This window comes from Manis javanica, chromosome 4 (assembly GCF_040802235.1).
Source record: "Manis javanica isolate MJ-LG chromosome 4, MJ_LKY, whole genome shotgun sequence".
In the NCBI taxonomy this organism is placed as follows: Eukaryota; Metazoa; Chordata; class Mammalia; order Pholidota; family Manidae; genus Manis; species Manis javanica.
In genome coordinates this window covers 113,795,249-113,820,795 of record NC_133159.1, presented here as the reverse complement: position 1 = coordinate 113,820,795, position 25,547 = coordinate 113,795,249, and the positions used below count along the sequence as shown (strand labels likewise).

General features: G+C 47.6%; 1 protein-coding gene and 1 non-coding gene across 15 annotated transcripts in view; both read right to left on the bottom strand.

Moving 5' to 3' along the window:
* The window catches only part of MPRIP (myosin phosphatase Rho interacting protein), a 160,328-nt gene that overhangs the window by 27,825 nt on the left and 106,956 nt on the right, over positions 1-25,547 (bottom strand). For 11 of the 14 annotated variants that reach the window (XM_073234690.1, XM_037019524.2, XM_037019523.2 and 8 more), the window contains 7 exons: positions 13,378-13,519; positions 12,408-12,521; positions 10,805-10,861; positions 9,510-9,578; positions 6,679-6,768; positions 3,224-3,333; positions 435-996 (listed from right to left, as the gene is read on the bottom strand). In XM_073234690.1, the coding sequence (XP_073090791.1) occupies positions 435-996; positions 3,224-3,333; positions 6,679-6,768; positions 9,510-9,578; positions 10,805-10,861; positions 12,408-12,521; positions 13,378-13,519 (1,144 nt within the window). Of the gene's footprint in view, positions 1-434; positions 997-3,223; positions 3,334-6,678; positions 6,769-9,509; positions 9,579-10,804; positions 10,862-12,407; positions 12,522-13,377; positions 13,543-25,547 lie in introns of all 14 variants that reach the window. The other 3 variants (XM_073234691.1, XM_073234694.1, XM_037019530.2) reach the window with 2 other exon arrangements.
* LOC118972627 (U6 spliceosomal RNA) lies at positions 6,862-6,969 on the bottom strand. Its single transcript, XR_005061680.2, has one exon. It is a non-coding gene; the product is annotated as a U6 spliceosomal RNA (small nuclear RNA).

Sequence of the window (25,547 nt, the reverse complement as noted above, 5' to 3'; positions counted from 1 at the left end):
CCCTCCAATGCCCATCCCACTGATTGTCATCAGATCTCTTCGAGTGCATTGGGCTTGTCTCTGCCTCGACCCAGGGCTACTCAGGGCAGATGGAAACCTAAATATGCTCACAACCCTCCCCTGCCTGAATCTCTAATTCATGTTGGAAACAGGGTAAGACAAGGCCCCCTGATCAGCCTAGGGTAGGACAGGGGCCACCCCTGGCACTAAATTGCAGCACCCCCACCACACTGCACTGTACACCAAGGACCGGTAGTACGTCCATCTGTCTGTCTCCCTAAGTGGTATACAAGTCCCTCAGGGGAAGGACCATGTGCCCCTCAGTGTTATGTGGCTGAACCATGCAGGCCACCACCATACACAGCAGGTACCAGGGGAAGGTCACTGCGTGGAACCTGGCCACCTGTCTGCCCACAGTCACCCCTGGCCATTACCTCCTTCTCCAGCAGAGAGGTCAGCTCATGAGTGGAGAGTTGATCACTTCCAACCTCAGAGGAGGATAGCTGCAGGGGGGCAATGGGAACCTGCTTTTCCTCCCGGAGAGGGGTGGTCTCCACCTGATGCCACCGCTGCTCGATCTCCACGTGGACATACTGTGTCTTGAGGTCGGTGGCTCCAGGCAGCCCTGGGCTCCGGTCGACCTCCATCCGCAGGGCTGCGTCGGTGCCTGGCCCGTCCACAGCATCGAGCGTCCCAATGCGCCTGCGGCGTTCTTCCCGTCGCCGCGCACGCTCCTGCTCCAGTTCCCCTGGCTCTGCCTCAGGGTGGGTGTCGGCGGGTGCTGTGGCGCTAGCCCTCTCCTGAGCCAAGGCCTGCTGGATGGGGCGGAACTCGGCCCAGTCAAAGGTCTTGGAGCGCCCCTCCCGCCTCCGCTCCCGAGCCCGGCTCCTCCTCTGCTCAGGGTCTGGCTCCCCATGCTCCAGCTCCTGCTTTTCAATGGGCCTCGGGCAGGTCTCAAAGGAGGAGCTGCTCCGGTTCTTTCCCTCTGGCAATGAGCTGGGGACAATGAACAGCCCGTCAGGTGTGGCTCCTAGTGACGGCTGCCCAGCCAGGCAGAGGGCCAGCTCCACCACCCTCACCCATGCTCCCATCCCAGCAGTGGCCCCACTGGGTTGGGAAGAAAAAATACTCTGCTTTTAGCCCATCAACACTTCCTCGGAGGGAACCCAAACCAGGTTCTGAGTGGGGATGGGAAAGAAAGAACCATACATGGCCCAGAGTTTTCCAGCAGGACATAGGAGGGTCCCCTAACTGCAAAGTGCCCTGTCACTGGAAGGATGGAGCAAATGTGGGCCCTGCCCAGCTCAGAGCCAAGGCCCAGGGCTTCGTTCAGGCTGTGCTGGGCAGGGCCACCATCCAAAAGAGGCCATGAGGGAGGCAGACCCAGTGGCACATGTACACTGGCCCAGGCTCATGAGTGACCATGTAGGATGTGAGGATGACATGGGAAGCCGGGAGCAGTAGCAAGACTGTGGCCTGCCACTCTCTCCAGGAGAGGACACAGCTCAGGCCCATGCCTCTGACGTCTGTATCTAATGAGTTTTGGGACTTGGCCTTGTAGCACTAAAAAATCCATATTTTCCACAAACTGTAAAAGCCCACACGGCACAACCACAAATGCTGGAAATACACTGGGGGGAGGGCAGGCACCCCCACTGACTCCTAGGCCTGCTGATTCTGAAGTTAGTTCTAGCCCAGAAGACAATTGCCAGATCAACCTTCCTACCAAATAAAGCCTGGGGTCTGTGGGCCCAGAGACTCCACATGGAGCCAGTGCCCAAGTGCGGAAGGGAATGCAGCATGTCAGACAGGTGCCCATGACATGAGCAAAGAACATGCGTGTGCTCGAGTGATCTTCACACATAGTCTGAGGTCAAAGCCACAGGCCTGCCCTGAGTCATCCCAAAGCTGACTCCTCCCAGCTGGTACCCTTGACCTGCAGCCCCAGGCTAGCTGGGAAGCGCTGGGCAGGTGAGTGCTAGCAGCCGGGAGGACCTCAGGACTGCACTGTCAGCCCTGCCCCGTGGAGCCCACAGCTGCCTTGGGAGAGAAACCCAAGTCGCCTTTCTCGCTTTGCTATGGAGGCCTCCCCGAGGTGCTCGGAAAGAAGAGGGGCCTTGTAACGCTTCAACCTCTGCTCCTGACTAGGACAGTTGGGGGCAGCCACTGAGGCCACCACAAGACAGCCCCTTGATGGCAGGGTGCCCCTTTCACCTTGGTGCATTGGGCACTCCACCAAAGAACAAGCCAGGACACCCAAGGGCCTGTCCCAGCCAGCAATTCCTGGTCTTACCAACTCAGGAACAACTCAGGATTCTGTTCCTTTAATACATGAAGGAATGAGCAAACGCTGCCAACAGACACAGGAAAGAAGGAAGAAAGAGGTAGTTGGACTCTCTTTCTGCTGTCTTGTTTATGCTTGTGAATGCTTAGTGTTCATGAGGAGGAGGAGGCAAGGATCTGACAAAAGATCTGGCATGGCCACAGCTACCCCAGGCACCCTGGTGTGATGGCTCCCAGGTACGACTTCCAATAAGAAATACACTTGAAGAATCATTCAAACTACACAACCTGGAAAGTGTAAAAGAGGATCTCAGGATAGGCGAAGGCTCTGCAGCCTTGAGGTGAGGACAGCGGAGTTCTGAGCATCAGAGAACCAGGCCAACACTGCAATCTTCTTTTTAAACTGAAAACAGGAAGTTTCTGATCTTTAGGGCAGGAGGAGGAAGGCATGCAGTGAATCATGAAGCATACAAATCATGGACTGTTATTACCATAAGTGAGAACACAATTTTCCAACTTGGGCTCCAGCACCAGGAGTTTCAAAGGGAAGTTTTCCCTGGTTGTACAGAAATCCAACAGATGTTGGAGTTGGGCAGAAAGACCAAGAAAAAGAAACAGTGTGGTGCCTATGAACGCAGCATCCAGGGCTGCCTCCCCTGACTGGTACACAGCTGCCAGAGAGGCCTGCACCCTGGCCAGGGGGAGATTCACCCCAAGTTTAGTCCTGATGGAGGCACAAACAACCTGCACGCCTGGGCTTAAAGGACGAAAAGGTAAGCTGAGGCAGAAAAAAACAGGAAACCAATAGAAGACTGAGTAGGGACAGCTGACAGCAGGACAAGGGTGGGAAGGGAGAAGCTCTGCTGGGACAGGCACAAGCCCAGGCCCCAGAACAGCAAGTCCATAAAGGAGTGAGGCGGTGGCACCCTGGCCATCTTACCTTGTCACATCTGGGGCTGAGGCCGGGTGGACATGCTTCATGATGGTTTGGATCCAATTCCGCCGGATGCCGGACGTCATAGCAGAGAGGGTGAACTTGCCCTCCTTTGTCTACAAGGCAGACAAAGACAAGGTGTCTTTGGTGACCTCACCTCCCACCCCCAAAGGAAGGCCTACAGGGAGGACTGTGGCCAGTGCCACCTGTGTGCCCCACTCAGGATAAGTGAGAGCTGGAGAGCAAGGGAAGACCAAAGCCGTGGACACTTGTCTGCTTTTATGGCAATGGCTACCTTGAGCAGCCATTCACCAAATGCCTGTTAACGCCTCTGCACTGGGGCCACTCACCCTGCCCTTTAAGCAGCACATGGTCAGCAAGTGAGAAATGGCCTCTGGCACCACACAAGCGGAGGGGTGGGACGCATGGGTAGCATCCTGTGTGGAGGCCATGCCCTGCCTCTGCACCTGTGAGCTCCCACTTTGTGGAATGAGGGTGTCAGCACTGTTCTTTAAGCTGCTCAGGCTACTTGTAAATGAACCCGTGAGACTCATCCGCAAATCAGCGTGTAGGAGATGAGCTCACCAAGACAGTTTTGGGATGGGCAGTGGCACTGCTAGGGGCCAGAACACAAGAGCCTTTGTCCTGGGCTGCAGCGCTGCACAGCGCAGCTTGGACCTTGCCTCGCCCTCCGCCACAGGCCCGCACCCCAGCACACCTCCCCTATCATCGGTTTCCCTGGGAGTAAGCCCACATGGGGTTACCCCCAGGCTCGGTGAGGTGCTGGCCCCTCCTGTCCCAGCTCTCTCTGTACCCCACTTCTCTCATCCCTGGGTGCTTCCAGAGTCTCACCTCAGTGATCTCCGAATTTCTTCCTATCACCTCACCTCTCACCTTCAGTGAGCTCTTTCCTAACCTGGGCCCACGCTCTGGCTGCTTGCCTGATGTTCTTAGAGAACGTGTCATGGCCTCAAACTGCCACCAGCCAGTACTCTAGAGGCTCCCCTCCTTCTGCAGGCTTGCCATGCTCTGGGACACACGACCCCAGCCCTGCCCCCTCCCTCACGAGGCTGGAACCCCAGCCCGCACGCCTTCCTCACGGCGCCTCGCACTGCCCCATTCTCTCCTTGCCCACCACCTCTGTGCCTGCCTGCTTGGCCTCCTGTGTCTACCTTGCCTCCTCCCAGGCCACTCTGCGCATGCTGCCAGGTGTGTCTTACTAAGGCAAGGCCACCTCGTGTCTTCCACCACGTTTCAGGGCTTTCCACGATCCCAGGACAAAACTGACTCTCAACCTGACACACAGGGCTCCCAGGGAACCACCCCGACCCAGCTTCTGCCCTCATCTCCGGGCCTCACCTCTCAGGATTCTTTAGCTCTTGGGCTGAGCCCCTTCAGGAAGCTTCCCTACTATGTTGAAAGCCGTCTCTCCTGAGTCACAACCTTCAGTGCATGGGGCTCACAGAAAAGCAGCACAACTTGGGAGAAGCTCACTGCCCCCAACCAAGGGTAAAGTGAAGAGGGGTCAGACTGATGGGTGAGATCAGCCAGAGTGTACAGGTGACTCAGAAACACCCTTGCCATGAGGAGGAAAATAGGTGGATTCTCAGCAAACTAGCACCCATGTGGTTCAGGTCACAGCGTCACTGAATACAAAGTAACCCTAGAACAATTAAGTTGTGACCTGCTCAGTGATGGGAGCTGACTTAGTGACAGACCACCTCTTATTTCCAGGATGCCCTGCCCAGAGAAACCTGCTCTTCAAGATGGGCAGGTGGGAGTGAGGGGCAGGGCCCAGAAAGCCAGAACTTGCCACTGCCTCCAGTGCTGTCCAAAGAGAGGAGGCTCAGGGTTTAGTTCTTCTGCCCCTCATCCTATAGGGATGAGGGGCAGAAAAGTGTCACAAAGGGCTGGCAAAGGCCACCAAGACCCACCAGCTCATGCCCTGGAGTCAGGTCATCGGTACAACCTCCACCTGTGATCTGGTGCCCACACAGACAGCCCACATGGAGGGAATGCCAACGACCAGCAGCATGGTGGGCTGGCAGCTGGCTCTCTCCTTATAATGAATTCACTGGCCTTTGGGTCTGAGCCTCTGTCTCTAAGTTTGGTTAATACAAGTCAGTCCTAATGTACCTGATCTACTCTGAGTCCAGGGATACTACCGAGTTTCTGGGCCCAAAGATCTGAAGGTATGACCCTGTTAAAGGTGATCCTACTGGAATTCTAGCCCTCTTTGAGAAACCAAGTCCTGGGACATGCCTATATGGTGGCATGCTCTAGGACATGCCTCTGCCAGGCTACTTGCTACATATCAGGCACTCCAAGTAGGGCTCTTGTAAGGAAGAATTAGCTTTGCCCAAAGAGAGGTCTGGCCTTTGTCTCAGCTCTTGAGAGGTAACCTGTGAGACCCTGTTCTTCAGATGGGGCTAGTCATGCAGAAAGCCCAACCATGGACTGACACGGCTGGGGCTTGGGCCACATGAAACCAGCCAGCTGCCATGGGAGGGTTGCAAATTATGCTCGACCACATGGGCAATAACTTGGTCACGAGAGCTATGGGATCTCAGTGACATCCTGGCTGCTGAGACTTGGGCGAGCTTCCTGGGCTGGAAGCTCTGTGTACTGCCGCACATCACCTGAGAGGGTAACACACCCCTGAGGACACGAAAGCTTCCTGTTCAGGGCCCTCCCAGTCCAGCTCTCCTTGGGTCCCTCCCTCTGGTTGGTTATGATTTGCAGCCTTCTGATGTAATAACTAGTTGTAAGTTCCGAGTCATTCTGGCTAACTCTTGCACCTGAGGGCAATTATGGGCACTGCCCCCAAACTTGCAGTTGTGTCAGAATGAGAACAGACTATGCCCTAACCTTGAGCCCGGCTGCCTCTAGGTAGCCCTTGGGCCATCAGCTTTGATGAACTGCCCAATGAGAACCGTTTCATTTGTCCAATCAGATTATTTTTTTCTGAAGGGAGGGGCAATGCCCTTATCTCAGTCCTGACAAGGTTGTGGGAAAACAAAGGACCTTGAGTGGATGAATGAATGTACAAACAAAACAGTAAGTGAGAAAGAACCTGGTACTCTTGAGAGTTAAACAAGTAGCCCTTTCATTCTTACTCTCCATGTCCCTGGTGCCTTATCCGTCTAACTGACCCAAACTTCAGTGTTTAAGAAAAAGGAAGAACCTTCAGTGACAAAAATATAAACAGTATTGAGAAGACAGACACTGATGTGTAACTTTTGTTCAGAGAGCAAACAGAGGGCGGGCTTGGGTGCTGCAGGACAGACAGGACAGGGCACCAACCCTGAGGAGAACGTGTGTCTGCCAGGCATGCAGGTCAGGCCTGCCCACAAATGTCCCCCAATCAGGACATCAAGCTCTTGGAGAAACGTCCCAGCCAGCCAAGCTCATGCCTCCCACCTCCACACCATGCCTGTCTCCGAACTCTGCCCCAGGCTCACGTGTATCTGAAAGCCGTAGTTTCTCTGGACTGGATGCTCTGTGACATCATAACAGGCAGACAAGTCGATTTCCCCGTCCAAGTCAGCTGCCTGCGGAGAGAAACGAGAGTGTCTTGAGAGATTTAGAAAGTAAGAGTCAATGCAAGAGGAGCAAATTTCCATGTTAACTTTTTATTTATTTATTTTTATATGGAACACCTCACGAACTTGCATGTCATCCTTGCACAGGGGCCATCCTAATCTTCTCTGTATGGTTCCAATTTTAGTAATATGTGCTGCCAAAGCGAGCATATGTTAACTTATTTTTAATGGGCAAATTGTTCCTCCGCCACGAACACCATCGTTAACCCTGTGCATCCTGCCCTATACTGGGGATTCTCAAACATGATGTCAAAACCCCTTTACCCCCTCAAATATTGAGGACCCCAAAGAGTATTTCTTTATGTGGGTTTTGTCTATTGATCTTACCATATTGTAAAGTAACTGAAAAAAGTAAACATATTTACTCATTCAAGAACATGAATAATTTCATTTTTAATAAGAAATATTTAAAAAATCATAAGAAATTTTTGTCAACTTCTTTAATGCCTGGCTTCTAAGTACAGTTGGACTTTCATGTCTGTTTCTGTATCAATCTGCTTGATACATTATTTTGCTTAAAGTATATGAGGACAGTCTGGTCTGATGCAGATACAGAGTTGGCAAAGGAGATGTATTCTAATGTTTTCTTCAGATAATGACGACTATTTTCTTTGACAAGTGGTGGTTTTCTTTTCTCCCCTAGTTGTATTGGGAAATAACTGACATATGTCATTGCATAAGTTTAAGGCAGACAGCATGATGGTTAGATTTACACATATTGTGAAAAGTGATGGTTTCTTAAAGGTTAACTGCAAAGTGGGAATCTGAAATCATATCAGAGAATGTTCTGTACTCTGTTACATTGAAACTCAGTTTTATCCTGCACTCTTGATGCACCTTTTACCACACATGGTTTTGTAACATTATGTATTGGTCATCTGGAAGACACTGAGGTACGCCCATCTCCAAAATGTTAACACATTTTATTATACATATCAAAACATCACATCCGTTAGTATCCCTGTCTATTTCATCAGGAGAGTCTGTAGTAAAGGGAAGCTGTCAAGTTCTGATGGTGAACACAGTTTTCCAAAGTTCCAATTATGTTTGAGAGGTCAAACTGTATGATGGGCAACAGATTCCGTCAGTTTTCTTTGAGAAGGCTCACTTGGTTCATTTTCAAGAAAAAGTCTCAAACACCCAAACTGAGCGACCACTTGTCTGTGGGTCACTTTCAAGGGACTCGCCTCACTGTCCATTTCCAATCACAGAATATTACAAAAATGAGTATTCAAGGATTGGGACTTCATTTAGTAACTTTTACTGTCCTGTCAAAGCCATGAGAGAGTGGTACTGAAGGACACATGGCTGGATGCCATGTGCTGCCACGGTCTGACCCTGCCAAGGTGCCTGCAGTCCTGCCCACCACAGCTTCCACTATCAGTGCAAACTTCCAATGCAATGAGAAAAGTACGTGTCATTCTAGTTTTATAATAACAGCTGTGAGTATCCCCCCCACCTCTCTGAAAGGGTCTCCAGGGCCCACAGAACACACTCCGGGAACAGCAGCCTTATGCATGGACAGTCAGACAGTCTCACCGGCTCCTGCAGTCCCTGGCTTCAGGAGCCACCACAGGCCCACCACAACTACTACTACCATTCTACGTCTGCCTTGTATCACTAGTATCTTTTCACTACAGTCCATAAAGAATGTAGTATTTTTTAGGGTCAGGGTACATAAATACAGTTGGCCCCTGAACAATGTGGGGGTTAGGGGCACTGACCCCCACACTGCCGAAAATCTGACTCCCCCAAAACTTAGCTAACAGCTTATTATTGACTGGAAACCTTACCAACAACATAATTAACACGTATTTTGTATGTTTGATGTATTATGTACTATATTCTTACAATAAAGTAAGCTAGAGAATAGGTGTTTTCCAAATTGTCACAATAAAAAAATGTTTCCAATATATTTATTGAAAAAAAAACCCTAACCTCCCATATAAGCGGACCCATGCAGTTCAAATCTATGTTGTTCAAGGATCAACTGTACACATAACCAGCTCCCTAATGGCAGATATTTAGGCTCTTCCCAATCTTCTGCTATTATAGAAGAGCAGGAACAATTAGTCTGAGACATGGGAACATACCTGAGGGATTCTTAGAGTGCAATGCAAGGGAAAAGTAGGAACACAGACTTGCCAAATTGCTCAAAAGAGATCTATTTTTTTGGTAAGTGAAGAAAAAAGAGCCCCTTCTGGTTGGTCTTTGACCATGGAACCAGGCCTATCAACTGGGCCAACCAAATTCATCTGCACTCCTATCTTTGTCCAGCAGACAGGGACAAGATGTAGTTTAATTCTTTGAAAGACTTAATTCACCACAAAATCTCCCTGTAGAAAAACACAACAGCTCATACTGAGTTTTAAAATAAGACATTTTCTAGTGCTTTTCAAAGAACAGAGAAAAGAAAAAGTTGCTGAAGCCCACAATCCCACGTGGCTAAAGCAGGGCCTCAAAAGAGCCAAACACAGGCAGGCCCCAATCACAAGAACATCAAAGGCTAGCAGCACCCTCCCTGCTCAGACTTCCCAGCAGACCTGGGCTGGGGACTCTAGACCGCCACGCAGACACCCATCAACAGACAAAAGGAGAAGCAGGAGGAACCAGGGGCAGGCCGGAGGCGCCCGGGTGCCACTGGACCCCTTCAGCTGCCTCTGCAACAGGGGAGAAGCCAAGACACTCACCTCCTCAGCCACCGAATCCCTGTAGTATCTCAGGCTTTGATCAGCAAGGACAAACCAGTATTTCTTCCACTAAAAGAGAAGGAAAACAAGACTCAACTACCATGTAGCCCACTTACTTCTCCAAGGTGACCTATAGCCAATCCTGGGGCACCCCCCAGAGCACAGGTAAAGCAAAGGGCAGGCAGCCCCTCCCGTGAGTGGAGGACACACAGAGGACTCTGCTTAGGCCACAGGCAGCCATGCGTGCTTGATCTCAGGGCACTTGCTGAGCCGCGGCTCCCCACTGACGAGGCAGCACGGAGCTGGGGTAGGCCACAGGTTGTGGGCTCCCTGTAACCCACAGTGGTGTGGCTGGTGAACAGTGCTCCGCTGTTCTCAATCTCATTCCAGAGGCTGCAAAAGTGGGTGGGCCCTCAGCACTGAAAAGTGGTGTGAAAATGGCATCTCCACCCTAAGGTAGCTGTCCATGAGCCACAGCCACTGGCAGGCTCAACAGAGGGGCACGCCCACCTGCAGCCAGCAGGATCAAACCAAGCAGCCAGAGTCCCAAGTCTTCACTGTAAGTAGCAAGGAGGCAGACTTGAGTCTTCAGGGAAGGCCAAGGGGATTGATATGGAGGAGAAAGAAACACAGGATGTTTCGGCACAATCACTCAGAAAGCAGAAAGGGGAGCGTGGGAGTGCGGGTTTGGGGCCTCTGGTGGGACCTAGCAGGCTCTTCTTCATGCCTCCTTGGAGGCCTGGCATTCTGCCCCAGGCAGGATCAAAGTGGAGCTGGCAGGTCCAGCTGCAAATGGCTCTTCCTGCTCACATCTGATGGCAAGAATGTGCCACAGTGGCTCTTCCCAGGACAGCGGCTGAGCTGGAGACTGAGCGGGCACAGCTGTGTGTGGTCCTTGGCGGCTACCCACCTGGCTGCAACCCCAAGCCACCCCCACAACCAGGGGCTTTCGCTGTCCCTGGGAAGCCCGGGCTCTCAGGGAACCTTTGGGAATATCACCAGGTGGAGAACTAGTGTTGCAGGATGTCCCCATGGCTTGAGGCTGAGATTGCTGCTGGATACAGACAAGCAATCTATCACACTGGCAGCAGGCACACCTAGCTGGTGCCTCTCCATTGGCCCCCACCTGACAGAACTGGGGTGGGACAACTGGATGTCTCCCCTTCTCTGAGGAGGTGTGGTTCGTGGCCACAGGACTGGTCTAGGAGACAAGGGGCATGATGAAGCTGGGGATGGGGCAGAACCTCACACCTGCTCCCTGGCCCACCAGGAGCACAGCAGTCCTGGGCACTCACCTGGCCATCCTCGTACTGCTTGGTCAGCCAGCCTTTCTTGAAATTCAGTAGGTCAGGCTGAGAAAGGGAGAAAAAGAACAGTTCAGAGGAAAGCACTGCACTGAGGCATCCTGGTCGTGGGCAAGGGGTGATCAAAGGGGCAGAGGCACTTCTACCCAGATGAGGTGGGCAGCAGGAAAAGGGATTTCTCTGCCTGCCAGATAAGCCCCGTGTGGTCCCCTGGCCCCAGTGGGTGCTGCCGGAAGGCACGCCACAGGCACGTGTGTCTCCTGAGGAAGAAAATACGAGGCTTGCCAGGCTGACAGGCAGGAAGGACATGGCCCCTTGACCCAGGGCTGTAGCAGCAGGGCTGTTGGCTGCTCTGAGACAAGCCCTGCTACAGGCAGGGGCTACCTTGGAGGCTGAGAAGAGCAGCCCAGGCAATCCTCCTCAGTTTAAGTGAAGGGGAAGACCTGTAGTGATGGCTGAAAGAATTCAGAAGCCCTCACAGAAGCCACAGGAAGACTGGGAGGAGACAGAACAGAAGACCAAGGAGCAGGGACCATGTACTAGAGGATGAGTTTTGGTTTCCATGTCCCTATAAGAAGCAAAAGCAGGACAGTAGCCAGCACAGGCCCTGCATGGGGTGTGGTCCCTGCTGGTCTGTCAAGCACCTGTGTGTCCAAGGCTAAGGAATGGCCCGAGAGCGCCTTTAGGACCACCTGCGGACCGTCTGCAGCCTGCCTGGCCTCTCCTGCATCTCCGCACGGGCACCTGTACGGCCAGAACCTATAGAGACAGGCATTCTCCTTCCCCTTGCCCCACGTGCTCTCTTTCTAAGCCATCTTGACCACAGACAGCCGTGGCATCTGTGTGTTCCAGACTGCAAGGGAGTCAGGAGAGGTGCAAAGTGGCAGGACAACGACCAGCAATATGTGTTCTCAGAGCCTCTGCTCCAAACCCTTGAGCACAACCCAGACTCAAGGAAAAACTAAGCTTCATCCAGGTAAGAGGCTCCTGTCCTTGCCCTCCATTTCATGTTAGTGTGCAGACGGTGGCCCCACGCCCTGGGGGAAACATGGCACCAGCCCTGCACCCCTCAGGAAGCTGAGGAAAAGACAGAGGGGAGCCACAGAGCACTGCGTGCAAGCAGCTGCTCTTCACTCCTACGGCCTCTGGCGTGCCTCTCAGCTCCCCAAGGGAGTGATGGCCCGCCTGGATGCTGGCTGACCACTCCCCACGGCCGTGCTCAAACCATCTGAAGCAAAGGTCTCTCTCCCTCCCCTTGCGGGAGACAAAAACTTCCAGCAAAAGGGGAGCGCTGCTGCCTCTAAAATGTCACAGAAGAGTGGGAGTTCCTTGCTGTGGTCCTGATGCCCTGCAGTCAGGCTCCTGCTGCCCTCGCTAGGCGGCCCGCTCCAGCAGAGACCTCAGGGCTCAGGGGTGTATGTGTGGTCCAGACAAGGGCTGGAAGCAGTGTCTGCTTCCTGTCACAGATACAAGGGCCCATGCACAGACCAGATAGCCAGTGTGGACGCAGGGACAGAGGCAGACAGCGACCCCAAGAGACAGAAGCAGTGGGAGGAGCATCTCCAGGCCTCAGAGCACAGGCGCCTGGGCTCACCGTCAGGGAGGACTCCGTGGACCTCCTGTCCAGTGACTTGGCTCTTCGGTGTGGAGACAGGGGGGAGGCCGAGGCATCTGGCAGAGGAGCTGTGGGGGCTTCGCTGGGGAGGTCCTGTGGCAGAGAGCAGCCGCCAGTCAGTACAAGCCAGTCAAGAAGGGCACGGAGCAGGGAGACCAGCAGTCAGACCTGGGGGTGGGGGATCAGCACTGCAGGGGCCCTGTTCCCAGGCCAAAAGGGAGGCACTTTGTCTGGGCCCCTGTGGCAAGTCTGTGCCAGAGTGGGGACAGGAGCCTGCACCCCAGGACCCCTTGTCAAGTGCCTTCCATACCACACAGTAGGTTCTGAGCACCCTGGCTGCCATAGTGGCCTTTTCTTTCAGATGCATTGGTCACCATCACTCTCCTGGTCCTGCCCCCACCCTGGCCTCTCAGGGTCACAGAAGAGCAAGCCCTGGGCTCTGTGGCAGTAAGCAGCAGAGCACCTCACAAGCCCAGAGAGAAGCTGGGAGGAAGATGAAGACTGGACACAGCAGGGCCACGAGAGGTGGGCGGGCTGCCCAGGAGGAGGAGGAGCTCAGGAATGGACTCTACCTCAGGGACTGAACAGAGAGATGAGAGCTATGGTGCCACTGGAAAGAAAGAGGAAGGCAGATGCTCAGCCTTGTGGCTGGGTTGCCTCAGAGAAAGACAGCAGCTATAGTTACAACTTGGGATCTGAAGCACAACAGAACAGCCATTAGCAGAGACAGATGCGGTTCTGACAGGAGGACGTGCACGACAGGCTTTGTCCTCATGAAGATGAGACCCAAGTACACAACATGGAACGAGCGGGAAGCCCAGCAGACGTGTGTGTGTGTGTGTGTGCTGGGAGCCTGGGAGCATGAGTGCGGCCGGGTGCTGGCTGAGCCCCAGGTGACCCACAAAGTCAGCCTGGACCTCAGTGCTGGCCCCAGGCCCCAGGTGCTCACCCGCTTCCTGGGAAACGCCCTCTTTTCGCTACGGCCCTGGCGAGTGTCACTTGATGGCAAGGGCCCAGCGGACGAGTTGGTCTCCATGTGCTCTGCCTTCTCAATGTCCAAGGCCTCAAATTTCTCAATTACCTGGGACCTCCTGAAAGAGAGAACACACGGCTGCTGATGGGGAGACAGGGTCCCCCCACAGTCTGAGGTGGGTTTGGTCTCTGGATTCTGAGGGGCTCTGTCGGCCAACACCCCCATGCCTGCCCCATCCCAGAATTGTCTGGGCCTCCTTTCTGCAGGGTGTGTGGGCTGTGCACACTACATGCTTGGTCCATTCACCTCTGACACTCCTCCCTGAGCTCCTTCTCCCACCACTGCAGAGAGGTGAGCCAGGCATGGCAGCAGCTCACGGACAAAGGCCTCCCCCTCTCCAGGCCTGTGCTTGCCCGCTTCCCCCTATGCTGGAGGCCCCTGTGTAGCTTGTTGTGCTGGCACACTTGGCAGTCACACAGCTCATCACTGGCATCCTCTCTTTAGCCACAGGTATGATCAGAAGGCAACCACCACCGCGGAGGATGGCCTCCATCCTCACTGCATTCCTCAGCAGATCATGATGCAGCCCCCTCCCTAGGGCACCCAAAATTTAGCTAGGGCACCCAAAATTTAGCAAGAACAAGGCCCATGAATTAACATTATTTCTGCCAACAGTAAAAAGAATCAAAACCCAAATTAAAACAAAAACAAAGCAAGTTGATTTCATGTGAAAGTGCTGGGGGCACCGTCAGGCCATCTACGGCTGGAGACGAGCTGAGATGGGAGCGAAGCAGGCGGAGGAAGGGCGAGTAACATCACACAGCGACACAGCAGGAGAAGGTGGAGAGGGGCAAGACCTGAAAGAAAATAAGGCTGGAAAATGAATACACAGAAGAGGACTGCTTTTTAAAATCAAATAATGTTAAGTCAAAATTATCCAAAGAATTAAAGAAACAAAAAACCAAGGTGATCACTAAGGGAGACCATCCTTTTCCCTGAGTCACAGGAGTCACTGTGGAGGGCGTGTGTAGGGTGGCCGGTGGGGCACACTGGCTGCGGTCCAGTCCTCACCCACGTGGGCTGCCCCCTAGGAGGCACGTGACTGGGTGGGGGGAGGGGGCGGGATGCTGTTAAAAAAAGAGGCAACAGGCCCATAATGGAACCACGTGTGCTGAGCCCATGCCATCAAACCAAGACTTAACACCTGACTTAACCACAGTTTCAACTTCTCTTAGGAGTGGAATCTTAAACCAGTCAATCTGGAATACCTGGTGATAATGAGGTCATCTGCCTGACAGGCCTCTGCTGTCCCCCAAAGGAGGGCAGCCATGCCTGAAACACTCTGATCTTTGCTAGTAACTGCCTTGTCCCCATGTTCTGCCTATGTAATTCTTTCATTTCATACAGCTCTTCAGAGTCCCTTTCTGTTTGCTAGTTGGGATGCTTCCTGGTTCATGAGTCACTGAATAAAAGCCAGTAAGATTTTAAAATTTTATGCAGTTGGATTATGTTTTTTTACAGATTAGGTGGCAGCAGTGGGATCAAAAGGACACTTTTGACAGCTCTGGGGACAATGTAAAACATAGGTGTGGTGCCCGTTAAGCCTCTGAGTCCTCTCTTGCCATTTCTAAGGGTCATGGGTGAGTTCCTCTTGGTTTTGAGGTCTGCTGTTTCAGAGTTCCTGATTTGTTTTTCCACAGTTTCCCATTTGACTGGAATAGTTACACACTGGGCACTGCTGGTAGCTCAGGCCACAATCATGTTTAATGGGATCTGAGCCCTTGGTTCAGTCCCTAGATTCCACACTGGGAACTGCTGGTAGTTCACTCTGCAGTTCCCCATTTGTCTGGAATCCCATCTTACAGACCTCATTCTTCGGGGTCTGCTAGTTCAGTCCTTTCCCCATTTCCTAGTTCCACATTGGGAATTGCTGCTGTACCACAAGGCCTTTTCCTGACCAGTGTGCAGTAACTTCTTGGTTACTACTAGTGTGTTAATGTTCATGAAGTAAAGGCAATCGTTAATGGGAATCTCACTAGCCAAAAGCCACAAAATTGGTGAGTACAGGTTGAGCCCTCAAAAGCCGTCAATGCTCACCATCTAACTCTAAGACTCCCATGTTAAGATAAGTTGGTCGTGGAATGGGTTAGGTTGGCACTAGGTTATCCATCAACCTCAAGAAAATTTCTTGAGGAGCACTGTAGGATGCACCCACATCCTCTATGCCTGTGACTCCTGTGGGGACAAGTTTCTGGATGCCAATAGCCTGGCCCAGCACATGCGGATCCACACGGCCCAGGTGCTTGTCATGTTCCAGACTGATGCGGACTTCTACCAGCAGTAGGGACCGGGCAGCATGTGGCCAGCTGGGCAGGTGCTGCAGGCAGGGGAGCTGGTCTTCCACCCTCGGGATGGGGCTGATGGCCAGCCTGCTCTAGCAGAGACACCCCCGCAGCCCCTGACTGTCCACTGGCTGCTGAGTGAGCAGGCATCCTTCTTCCTGTTTATTTAAGGATGGATGGCACCCTAGAACTGAGAGGCATGGCCCCGCTTCCTAGAGAGAATAAATTTGAATATTTTCTAAAAAAAAAAAAAAAAAAAAAGGTGCACTGTAGGATGCCACACAACCCAGCAGTATTAATATAGCTCTTCGGTATTAATTTGGCTCCAAGAGATCCAAAGCTTAGGGAAAAGAAATGGTATCCTTAAGTTCCTAATTCTAACTTCTGGAATACTTGCGTATTTTAAGAACTATCACTCAAGAAGCTATAGGTATCCACAAAAACAGCAAAATGTGACCAAAGACAATCTAGAATTACAAAGACTATTATAGAGAAATGTTCCAATTAGACAAGATAATTTACTTTAGAAGTATATTTAAAAGCAAGGATTCCCAAATCAAACAGAATGAAAAATACCTATTTTAATTGGCAGTAGAAGCTTCTAAAAGGTGCCCAGATTCCAAAATAACTTCATTGAAAATTGCATTACAAAAGGCTAATGAAAAATTAAAGACACAAAAGGTATCTAAAACAACTCTTCTAGGGGGCCACCATCAAAACGGTGGCTCAGAAACCCCAGTAGTCTGTTGGAACACTGGAAAATGGATTGTCCTAAAATGTTTTGTGTGAATCATTCAAGACCAACTCAAATGCCCCCCATCTACCTTTGGATGGCCCTATATGGGCCACATCAGAGTTGATGGGACTCTGAGGGATTCTCTGGCAAACTGCTACATTATTCCTATAAACAGCCAAGGGTAACTAAAATTAAACACTCTGCCAAACTGTGGCAGATACAGAATCTGTAGAGAGGATCCCAGCAGGAGCCAGGGAGGGGTGACATTCTCACCAGAGTCAGGGCTCCTGAATCTCTGTAATGCTCAGTTGAGAGACAAAAATAACACTTCACGTTTCCCTTCCTTTCCAAACTCAGACCCCCTGGTTATTGATCCCTTTCTTTTCCAAGGACAGCTACTGCCTTCTTATTTGTTAGGAGTGTCTCCCGGGAAGGTAATATCCTTGGGACCCTCTCTGGGGATCCCTCTTACATCTGTGATTGGGGGTTGTTCAATGCTGCCAGGAATAATTATTGTTTATCTGAGCTGAAAACTGACAAGATACATAAGAGAATTTTAAAAAATAACTGTGGTCAGGAGTTGGTCAAATTGGAAGCTGATACTCAGAGCCTGATAGGGACTTTTTCAGGCCTTCTTCCCTAGACTAGAATAAAATTATTTTTCCAGAGGAAAAGGGAAACATTTTGAGGCCTTCTGGAAGGATTTACTAAAACATTCCAGGAGGATTAAAGATGGTGGCATGAGAGGTGAGACAGAGGCTGCCTCCTGAAACTGCAAAAAATATGAACATATAATTAATTTAACTAATCCTGAAACAGCAACAGGAAAGATGTCAGTGCCAGACTGCATACACCTGGAGAAAAGAGCAGACCTCACAGAACAGGGTAACGTACCAAAGCTGTGGCCAGGTGGGACCCAAGCCCTTCACGCACCCCAGCTCACTGGGGTGAGGAAGAGAAACAGAGCAGGGAGGGAATAGAAGGCTTGGGATTGCTGAATACCTAGCTCCGGATATTTACTCTGGGAGCACAAACCTACATTTCATGGTGCTTGCATGATACTCTCATGATTAGGGGGTTGGAAAGCTAAGAAAGGCAGAATTCCTGGATAGACGGAGATTCCAGGCACTTATGGAAAGCAAGGATCCATATCTGTCTGCTCTGGGACAGTGGAGACAGGCAGAGCAGCCGGGAAGCAGGAAACAGCTCTTTCCTCCCCCAAGGCACCAACACCGCTCCCCTGCGAACCCCGACCCCCGACATTGCTTCAAGGACTGAGCAGCTCCAGAGAGTAGAGCTTCTGGACACTAGAGGGCGCCATACACAAACATGAAATGCCAAAGGAACCCGGTTCAAAGTAAAATTATTAATACAACTCCTCAGAAAGATTTACATGCCATCAATGTCATGATCCTGAAAGGGAGTTCAAAATAAAAATCATTTACATGGTCACAGAGGTATGAAAACATATTCAAGAACTCAGGAATGAATTCCGGTTGGAGATCCAATCATTGAAGAGCACAATGGAGGGTATTAAAAGCAGACTAGATACAGTGGAGGAGATGATAAATGAAACAGAAACCAGAGAAGAGGAATACAAAGAAGCTGAGGCAGAGAGACAAAAAGGATCTCTAAGAATGAAAGAATATAGAGAGAATTGTGTGAACAATCCAAATGGAACAATATTCGCATTATAGGGGTACCAGAAAAAGAAGAGAGAGAAAAAGGGATAGAAAGTGTCTTTGAGGAGGTAATTGCTGAAAACGTCCCAATCTGGGGAAGGAGATAGTCTCTCAGGCCATGGAGATCCACAGATCTCTCAACACAAGGGACCCAAGGAAGACAACACCAAGACATATAGAAATTAAAATGGCAAAGATGAAGGATAACAACAGGCTATTAAAAGCAGCCAGAGACAGAAATAAGATCACATACAAAGGAAAACCCATCAGGCTATCATCAGACTTCTCAGCAGAAAACTTAGAAGCCAGAAGGGAGTGGCATGATGTATTTAAATCAATGAAGCAGAAGGGCCGGGAACTGAGAATACTTAATCAGGCAAGATTATGATTTAAATTTGAAGGAGGGATTAAATAATTTCCAGAGAAGCAAAAGCTGCGAGAATTTACCTCCCACAAACCATCTCTACAGTGTACTTTGGAGGAACTCCTATAGATGGAAGTGTTCCTAAGGTTTAATAGCTGTCACCAGAGGTAATAAAATTACAGTAAAGAAAGTAGAACAGCTAATTACTAATCAAATGCAAGATTAAATTAACTATCCCCAAAGTCAATCAAGGGATAGACAAAGAGTGCAGAATATGATACCTAATATATACAGAATGGAGGAGGAAGAAAAAGGAGGAGAAAAAAGAAAGAGAACCATTAGGATGTGATAGCATATGAAGTGAGTTAAGTTAGACTCTTAGATAGTAAGGAAGTTAACCTTGAACCTTTGGTAACCATGAATCTGAAGTCTGCAATGGCAATAGGTACATATCTATCGATAATCATACTAAATGTAAATGAACTGAACGCACCAATCAAAAGACACAGAGTCACTAAATGGATAAAAAATGCTGCCTACAAGAGACTCACTTTAAACCCAAAGACATACACAGACTAAAAGTGAAGGGATGGAAAAAGATATTTCATGCAACTAATAGAAAAAAGCAGGACTTGCAGTACTTGTATCAGACAAAATAGACTTCAAAACACAGAAAGTAACAAGAGACAAAGAAGGACATTACATAATGATAAAAGGGTCAATCCAAGAAGATATAACTGTTATAAATATCTATGTGCCCAACACAGGAGTCCCTACATATGTGAAACAAATACTAACAGAATTAAAAGGGGAAATACAATGAAATGCATTCATTCTAGGAGACTTCAACACCCCATTCACTCTGAAGGACAGATCAACCAGACAGAAAATAAGGCACTGAACAACACATTAGAACAGATGGACCTAACAGACATCTACAGAACTCTACACCAAAAGTAGCAGAATACACATTCTTGTCAAGTGCACATGGAACATTTTCAAGAATAGATCATATACGAGGCCACAAAAAGAGCCTTGGTAAATTCAAAGACTGAAATTGTACAAACCAGTTTCTCAACCACAAAGGAATGAAACTAGCAATTAATTACGCAAAGAAAATGAAAAACCCCACAAACACACGGAAACTTCACAACATGCTCCTAAATAACCAATGGATCAATGACCAAATAAAAACAGAGATCAAGCAATACATTGAGACAAATGACAACAATCATCCAATATGGCAAAATCTGGGATGCAGCGAAGACTGTGCTAAGAGGGAAGTATATTGCAACACAGGCCTACCTCAGGAGAGAAGAACAATCCCATATAAGTGGTCTAAATTCACAATTAACAACGCTAGAAAAAGAGGAATAAATGAGGCCCAGTCCGTAGAAGGAGGGCCATAATAAAGATTAGAGCAGAAATAAAATCAAGAAGAATGAAACAGAATCAATGAAAGCAAGAGCTGGTTCTTTGAGAAAATAAACAAAATAAACCCCTAGAGCGAGAATTATCAAGAAAAAAGAGTCCACACACATAAACAGAATCAGAAATGAGAAAGGAAAAATCATTATGGACACCACAGAAAGACAAAGAATTATTAGAGAATACTATGAAAAATTATATGCTAAAAAACTGGATAACCTAGAAGAAATGGACAACTGTCTAGAAAAATACAACCTTCCAAGGCTGACCCAGAAAGAAACAGAAAAGCTGAATTACCAGCAGTGAAATTGAACTGGTAAACAAAAAACTACCTAAGAACAAAATCCGTGGAACACATGGCTTCACTGCTGAATTTTATCAAACATTTAGTGAAGACATAATACCCATCCTCCTTAAAGTTTTCCAAAAAATAGAAGAGCAAGGAATACTTCCAAACTCATTCTATGAGGCCAGAATCACTCTAACATCAAAACCAGGCAAAGACACCACAAAAAAAGAAAATTACAGACCAATATACATGATGAACATACATGCAAAAATACTCAACAAAATATTAGCAAACCAATTTCAAAAATACATCAAAATGATCATCCATCATGATCAAGTGGGAATCATCCCAGGGATGCAAGTACAACATTTGAAAATCCATCAACATCATCCACCAAATCAATAAAAGAAGGACAAAAACCACATGATCATCTCCATAGATGCTGAAAAAGTATTTGACAAAATTCAACATCCATTCATGATAACAACTCTCAACAAATGGGTATAGAGGGCAAGTACCGCAACATAATAAAGTCCATATATGCCAAACCCATAGCCAACATTATACTTAACAGCAAGAAGCTGAAAGCTTTTCCTTCAAGATGAGGAACAAGACAAGGATGCCAACTCTCCCCACTTTTTATTCAACAGACTTCTGGAGGTCCTAGCCATGGCAATCAGACAACACAAAGAAATAAAAGGCATACAGATTGGTCAGAAAGAAGTTAAACTGTCACTGTTTGCAGATGACATGATATTGTACATAAAAAACCCTAAAGAATTCATTCCAAAACTACAAGATCTAATATCTGAACTCGACAACATTGCAGGATACAAAATTAATACACAGAAATCTGTGGCATTTCTATACACTAATGATGAACTAGCAGAGAGAGAAATCAGGAAAACAATTCCATTCACAGTTGCATCAAAAAGAATAAAATACCTAGGAATAAACCTAACCAAGGAAGTGAAAGACCTATACTCTGAAACAAAAAACTCATAAAACAAATTAAAGATACCAATAAATGGAAACACATCCCATGCTCATGGATAGGAAGATTTAACATTGTGAAAATGGCCATCCTGCCTAAAGCAATATACAGATTCAATGCAATCCCTATCAAATACCAACATCATTCTTCAACAAACTAGAGAAAATCATTCTAAAATTCATATGGAACCACAAAAGACCTCAAATAGCCAAAGCAATCCTGAGAAGGAAGAATAAAGCTGGGGGGATTATGCTCCCAACTTCAAGCTCTACAACAAAGCCACAGTAATCAAGACAATTTGGTACTGGAACAAGAACAGAACCATAGACCAATGGAACAGACTAGAGAGCCCTTATATAAACCCACCCATATATGGCCAATTAATATATGATAAAGGAGCCATGGATATACAATGGGGATATGATAGCCTCTTCAACAGCTGGTTTTGGCAAAACTGGACAGCTACATGCAAGAGAATGAAACTGGATTATTGTTTAACCCCATACACAAAAGTAAACTCGAAATGGATCAAAGACCTGAATGTAATTCATGAAACAATAAAACTCTTAGAAGACAACATAGGCAAAAATCTCCTGAATGCGTCTCCTCGAGCAAGGGAAACAAAAGCAAAAATGACTCATGAGACTACATCATACTAAAAAATTTCTGTATGGCAAAGGACACCATCAACAGAGCAAAAAGACATCCAACAGTATGGAAGAATATATTTGTAAATGACATATCAGACAAGGGGTTAACATCCAAAATATATAAAGAACTTACATGCCTCAACACCCAAAAACCAAATAACCCAAATAACAAATGGGCATAGGGTAAGAAGAGACAGTTCTCCAAAGAAGAAATTCAGATGGATAACAGACGAATGAAAAGGTGCTCCACATCACTAATCATCAGGGAAATGCAAATTAAAACCACAATGAGATATCACCTTACACCAGTAAGGATGGCCAGCATAGAAAAGACGAAGAACAACAAATGCTGGTGAGAATGTGGAGAAAAGGGAACCCTCCTACACTGCTAGTGGGAATGTAAACTAGTTCAACTATTATGGAAAGCAATATGGAGGTTCCTCAAAAAACTAAAAATACAAATACCATTTGACCCGGGAATCCCACTTGGTGGAATTTACCCAAAGAATACAACTTCTCAGGTTCCAAAAGACATAAGCACCCCTATGTTTACTGCAGCACTTTTTACAATAGCCAAGATATGGAAGCAACCTAAGTGTCCATCAGTAGATGAATGGATAAAGAACATGTGGTACATATAAACAATGGAATATTATTCAGCCATAAGAAAGAAACAGATTCGAGTGGATTAAAGATGGTGGCATGAGAGACAGAGGCTTCCTCCTAAAACTGGATACAATTAGAATATATAGTTGGCACAACTAATCTAGAGAGCAACAGGAAAGAGGATGGCGCCAGACTGCATACACCTGGAGAAAAGGGCAGACCTCACCAAATGGGGTAACTTACCAAAGCTGTGGCTCTGCGGGACCCGAGTCCTTCCCCCACCCCAGCTCACCGGTGGGAGGAAGAGAAACTGAGCTGGGAGGGAGTGGAAGGCCTGGGACTGCTGAATACCTAGCTCCGGAGATCTACGCTGGGAGCACGAACCTATATTTCAGGGTGCTTTCATCATACTCTTCTGATTAAGGGGTTGGAAAGCTGGGACAGGTGGAGATCCTGGGGAGACTGGGATTCCGGCCACATGTGGAAAGCAGGGATCCGTATCTGGCTGCTCTGGGACAAAAGCTTGTATGTGTGTGTTCGGCCAAACTGGTTCAGACAGTGGAGACAGGCACAGCAGCCAGGAGGCAGGGAACAGCTCTTTCCTCCCCCCAGGCACCAATACTGCACCACTGCAACCCCCGACATTGCTTCAGGGGCTGAGCAGCTCCAGAATAGAGCTTCTGGACATAGAGGGCACCATAGAGAGAAATATGAAATGCCAAAGGAATCTAGTCCAGAGTAAAATTATTAATACAACTCCCAAGAAAGATTTAAATGATATGGACCTCGTGACTCTACCTGAAAGGGAGTTCAAAATAAAAATCATCAACATGCTAATGGAGGTAAGAAAAGACACCCAAGAACTCAGGAATGAATTCAGGTCAGAGATCCAATCATTAAAAGCAGATTGGATATGGTAGAGGAGACAATAAATGAAATATAAACTAGAGAAGACGAATACAAAGAAGCTGAGGCACAGAGAGAAAAAAGGATCTCTAAGAATGAAAGAATATTGAGAGAACTGTGTGACCAATCCAAGTGGAACAATATTCACATTATAGGGATACCAGAAGAAGAACAGAGAGAGAAAGGGATAGAAAGTGTCTTTGAGGAGGTAGTTGCTGAAAACTTCCCCAATCTGGGAAAGGAGATAGTCTCTCAGGTCATGGAAATCCAGAGATCTCCCAAAAGAAGGGACCCAAGAAAGACAACACCAAGACACATTAAATTAAATAATTAAATAATTAAAATGGAAAAGATCAAGGATAAGGACAGACTGTTAAAAGCAGCCAGAGACAGAAATAAGATCACATAAAAAGGAAAGCCCATGAGGCTAACATCAGACGTCTTAGCAGAAACGTTACAGGCCAGAAGGGAGTGGCATGATGTATTTAATGCCATGAAGCAGAAGGGCCTGGAAGCAAGATTACTTTATCTGGCAAGATTATCATTTAAACTTGAAGGAGGGATTAAACAATTTCCAGATAAGCAAAAGCTGAGAGAATTTACTTCCCACAAACCATCTCTACAGTCTATTTTGGAGGGACTGCTAGTGTTCCTATGGTTGAATAGCTGTCACCAGACGTAATAAAACCACAGTAAAGAAAGTAGAAAAGCTAATTACTAAGCAAATGCAAAATTAAATTAACTATCACCAAAGTCAATCAAGGGATAGATGATACCTAATATATAAAGAATGGAGGAGGAAGAAAAAGGAGGAGAAACAGAAAAGAACCTTTAGATTGTGTTTGTAACAGCATACTAAGTGAGTTAAGTTAGACTCTTAGATAGTAAGGAGATTAACCTTGAACCTTTGGTAACCACGAATCTAAAGCCTGCAATGGCAATAAGTACATACCTATCGATAATCACCCTAACTGTAAATGGACTGAATGCACCAATCAAAAGACATAGAGTCGCTGAATGGATGAAAAAACAAGACCAATCTATATGCTGCTTACAAGAGACTCACCTCAAACCCAAAGACATGCACAAACTAAAAGCCAAGGGATGGAAAAAATATTCCATGCAAACAACAGGGAGAAAAAAGCAGGTGTTGCAGTACTAGTCTCAGACAAAATAGACTTCAAAACAAAGAAAGTAACAAGAGATAAAGAAGGACATTACATAATGATAAAGGGCTCAGTCCAACAAGAGGATATAACCATTATAAATATATATACAACTAACACAGGAGCACCAGCATATGTGAAACAAATACTAACAGAACTGAAGGAGGAAACAGAATGCAATGCATTCATTTTAGGAGACTTCAACACTCTACTCACTCCAAAGGACAGATCCACCAGACAGAAAATAAGTAAGGACATAGAGGCTCTGAACAACACACTAGAACAGATGGACCTAATAGACATCCATAGAACTCTACATTCAAAAGCAACAGGATACGCATTCTTCTCAAGTGCACATGGAACATTCTCCAGAATAGACCACATACTAGGCCACAAAAAGAGCCTCAGTAAATTCAAAAAGATGGAAATTCTACCAACCAACTTTTCAGACCACAAAGGTATAAAACTAGAAATAAATTGTACAAAGAAAGCAAAAAGGCTCACAAACACATGGAGGCTTAACAACATGCTCCTAAATAATCTATGGATCAATGATCAAATTAAAACAGAGATCAAGCAATATATGGAAACAAATGACAACAACAACACAAAGCCCCAACTTCTGTGGGACGCAGCAAAAGCAGTCTTAAGAGGAAAGTATATAGCAATCCAGGCATATTTAAAGAAGGAAGAACAAACCCAAATGAATAGTCTAACCTCACAATTATCGAAATTGGAAAAAGAAGAACAAATGAGGCCTAAAGTCAGCAGAAGGAGGGACATAATAAAGATCAGAGAAGAAATAAATAAAATTGAGAAGAATAGAACAATAGAAAAAAATCAATAAAACCAAGAGCTGGTTCTTTGAGAAAATAAAATAGATAAGCCTCTAGTCAGACTTATTAAGAGAAAAAGAGAATCAACACACATCAAAAGAATCAGAAACGAGAAAGGAAACATCACGATGGACCCCACAGAAATAC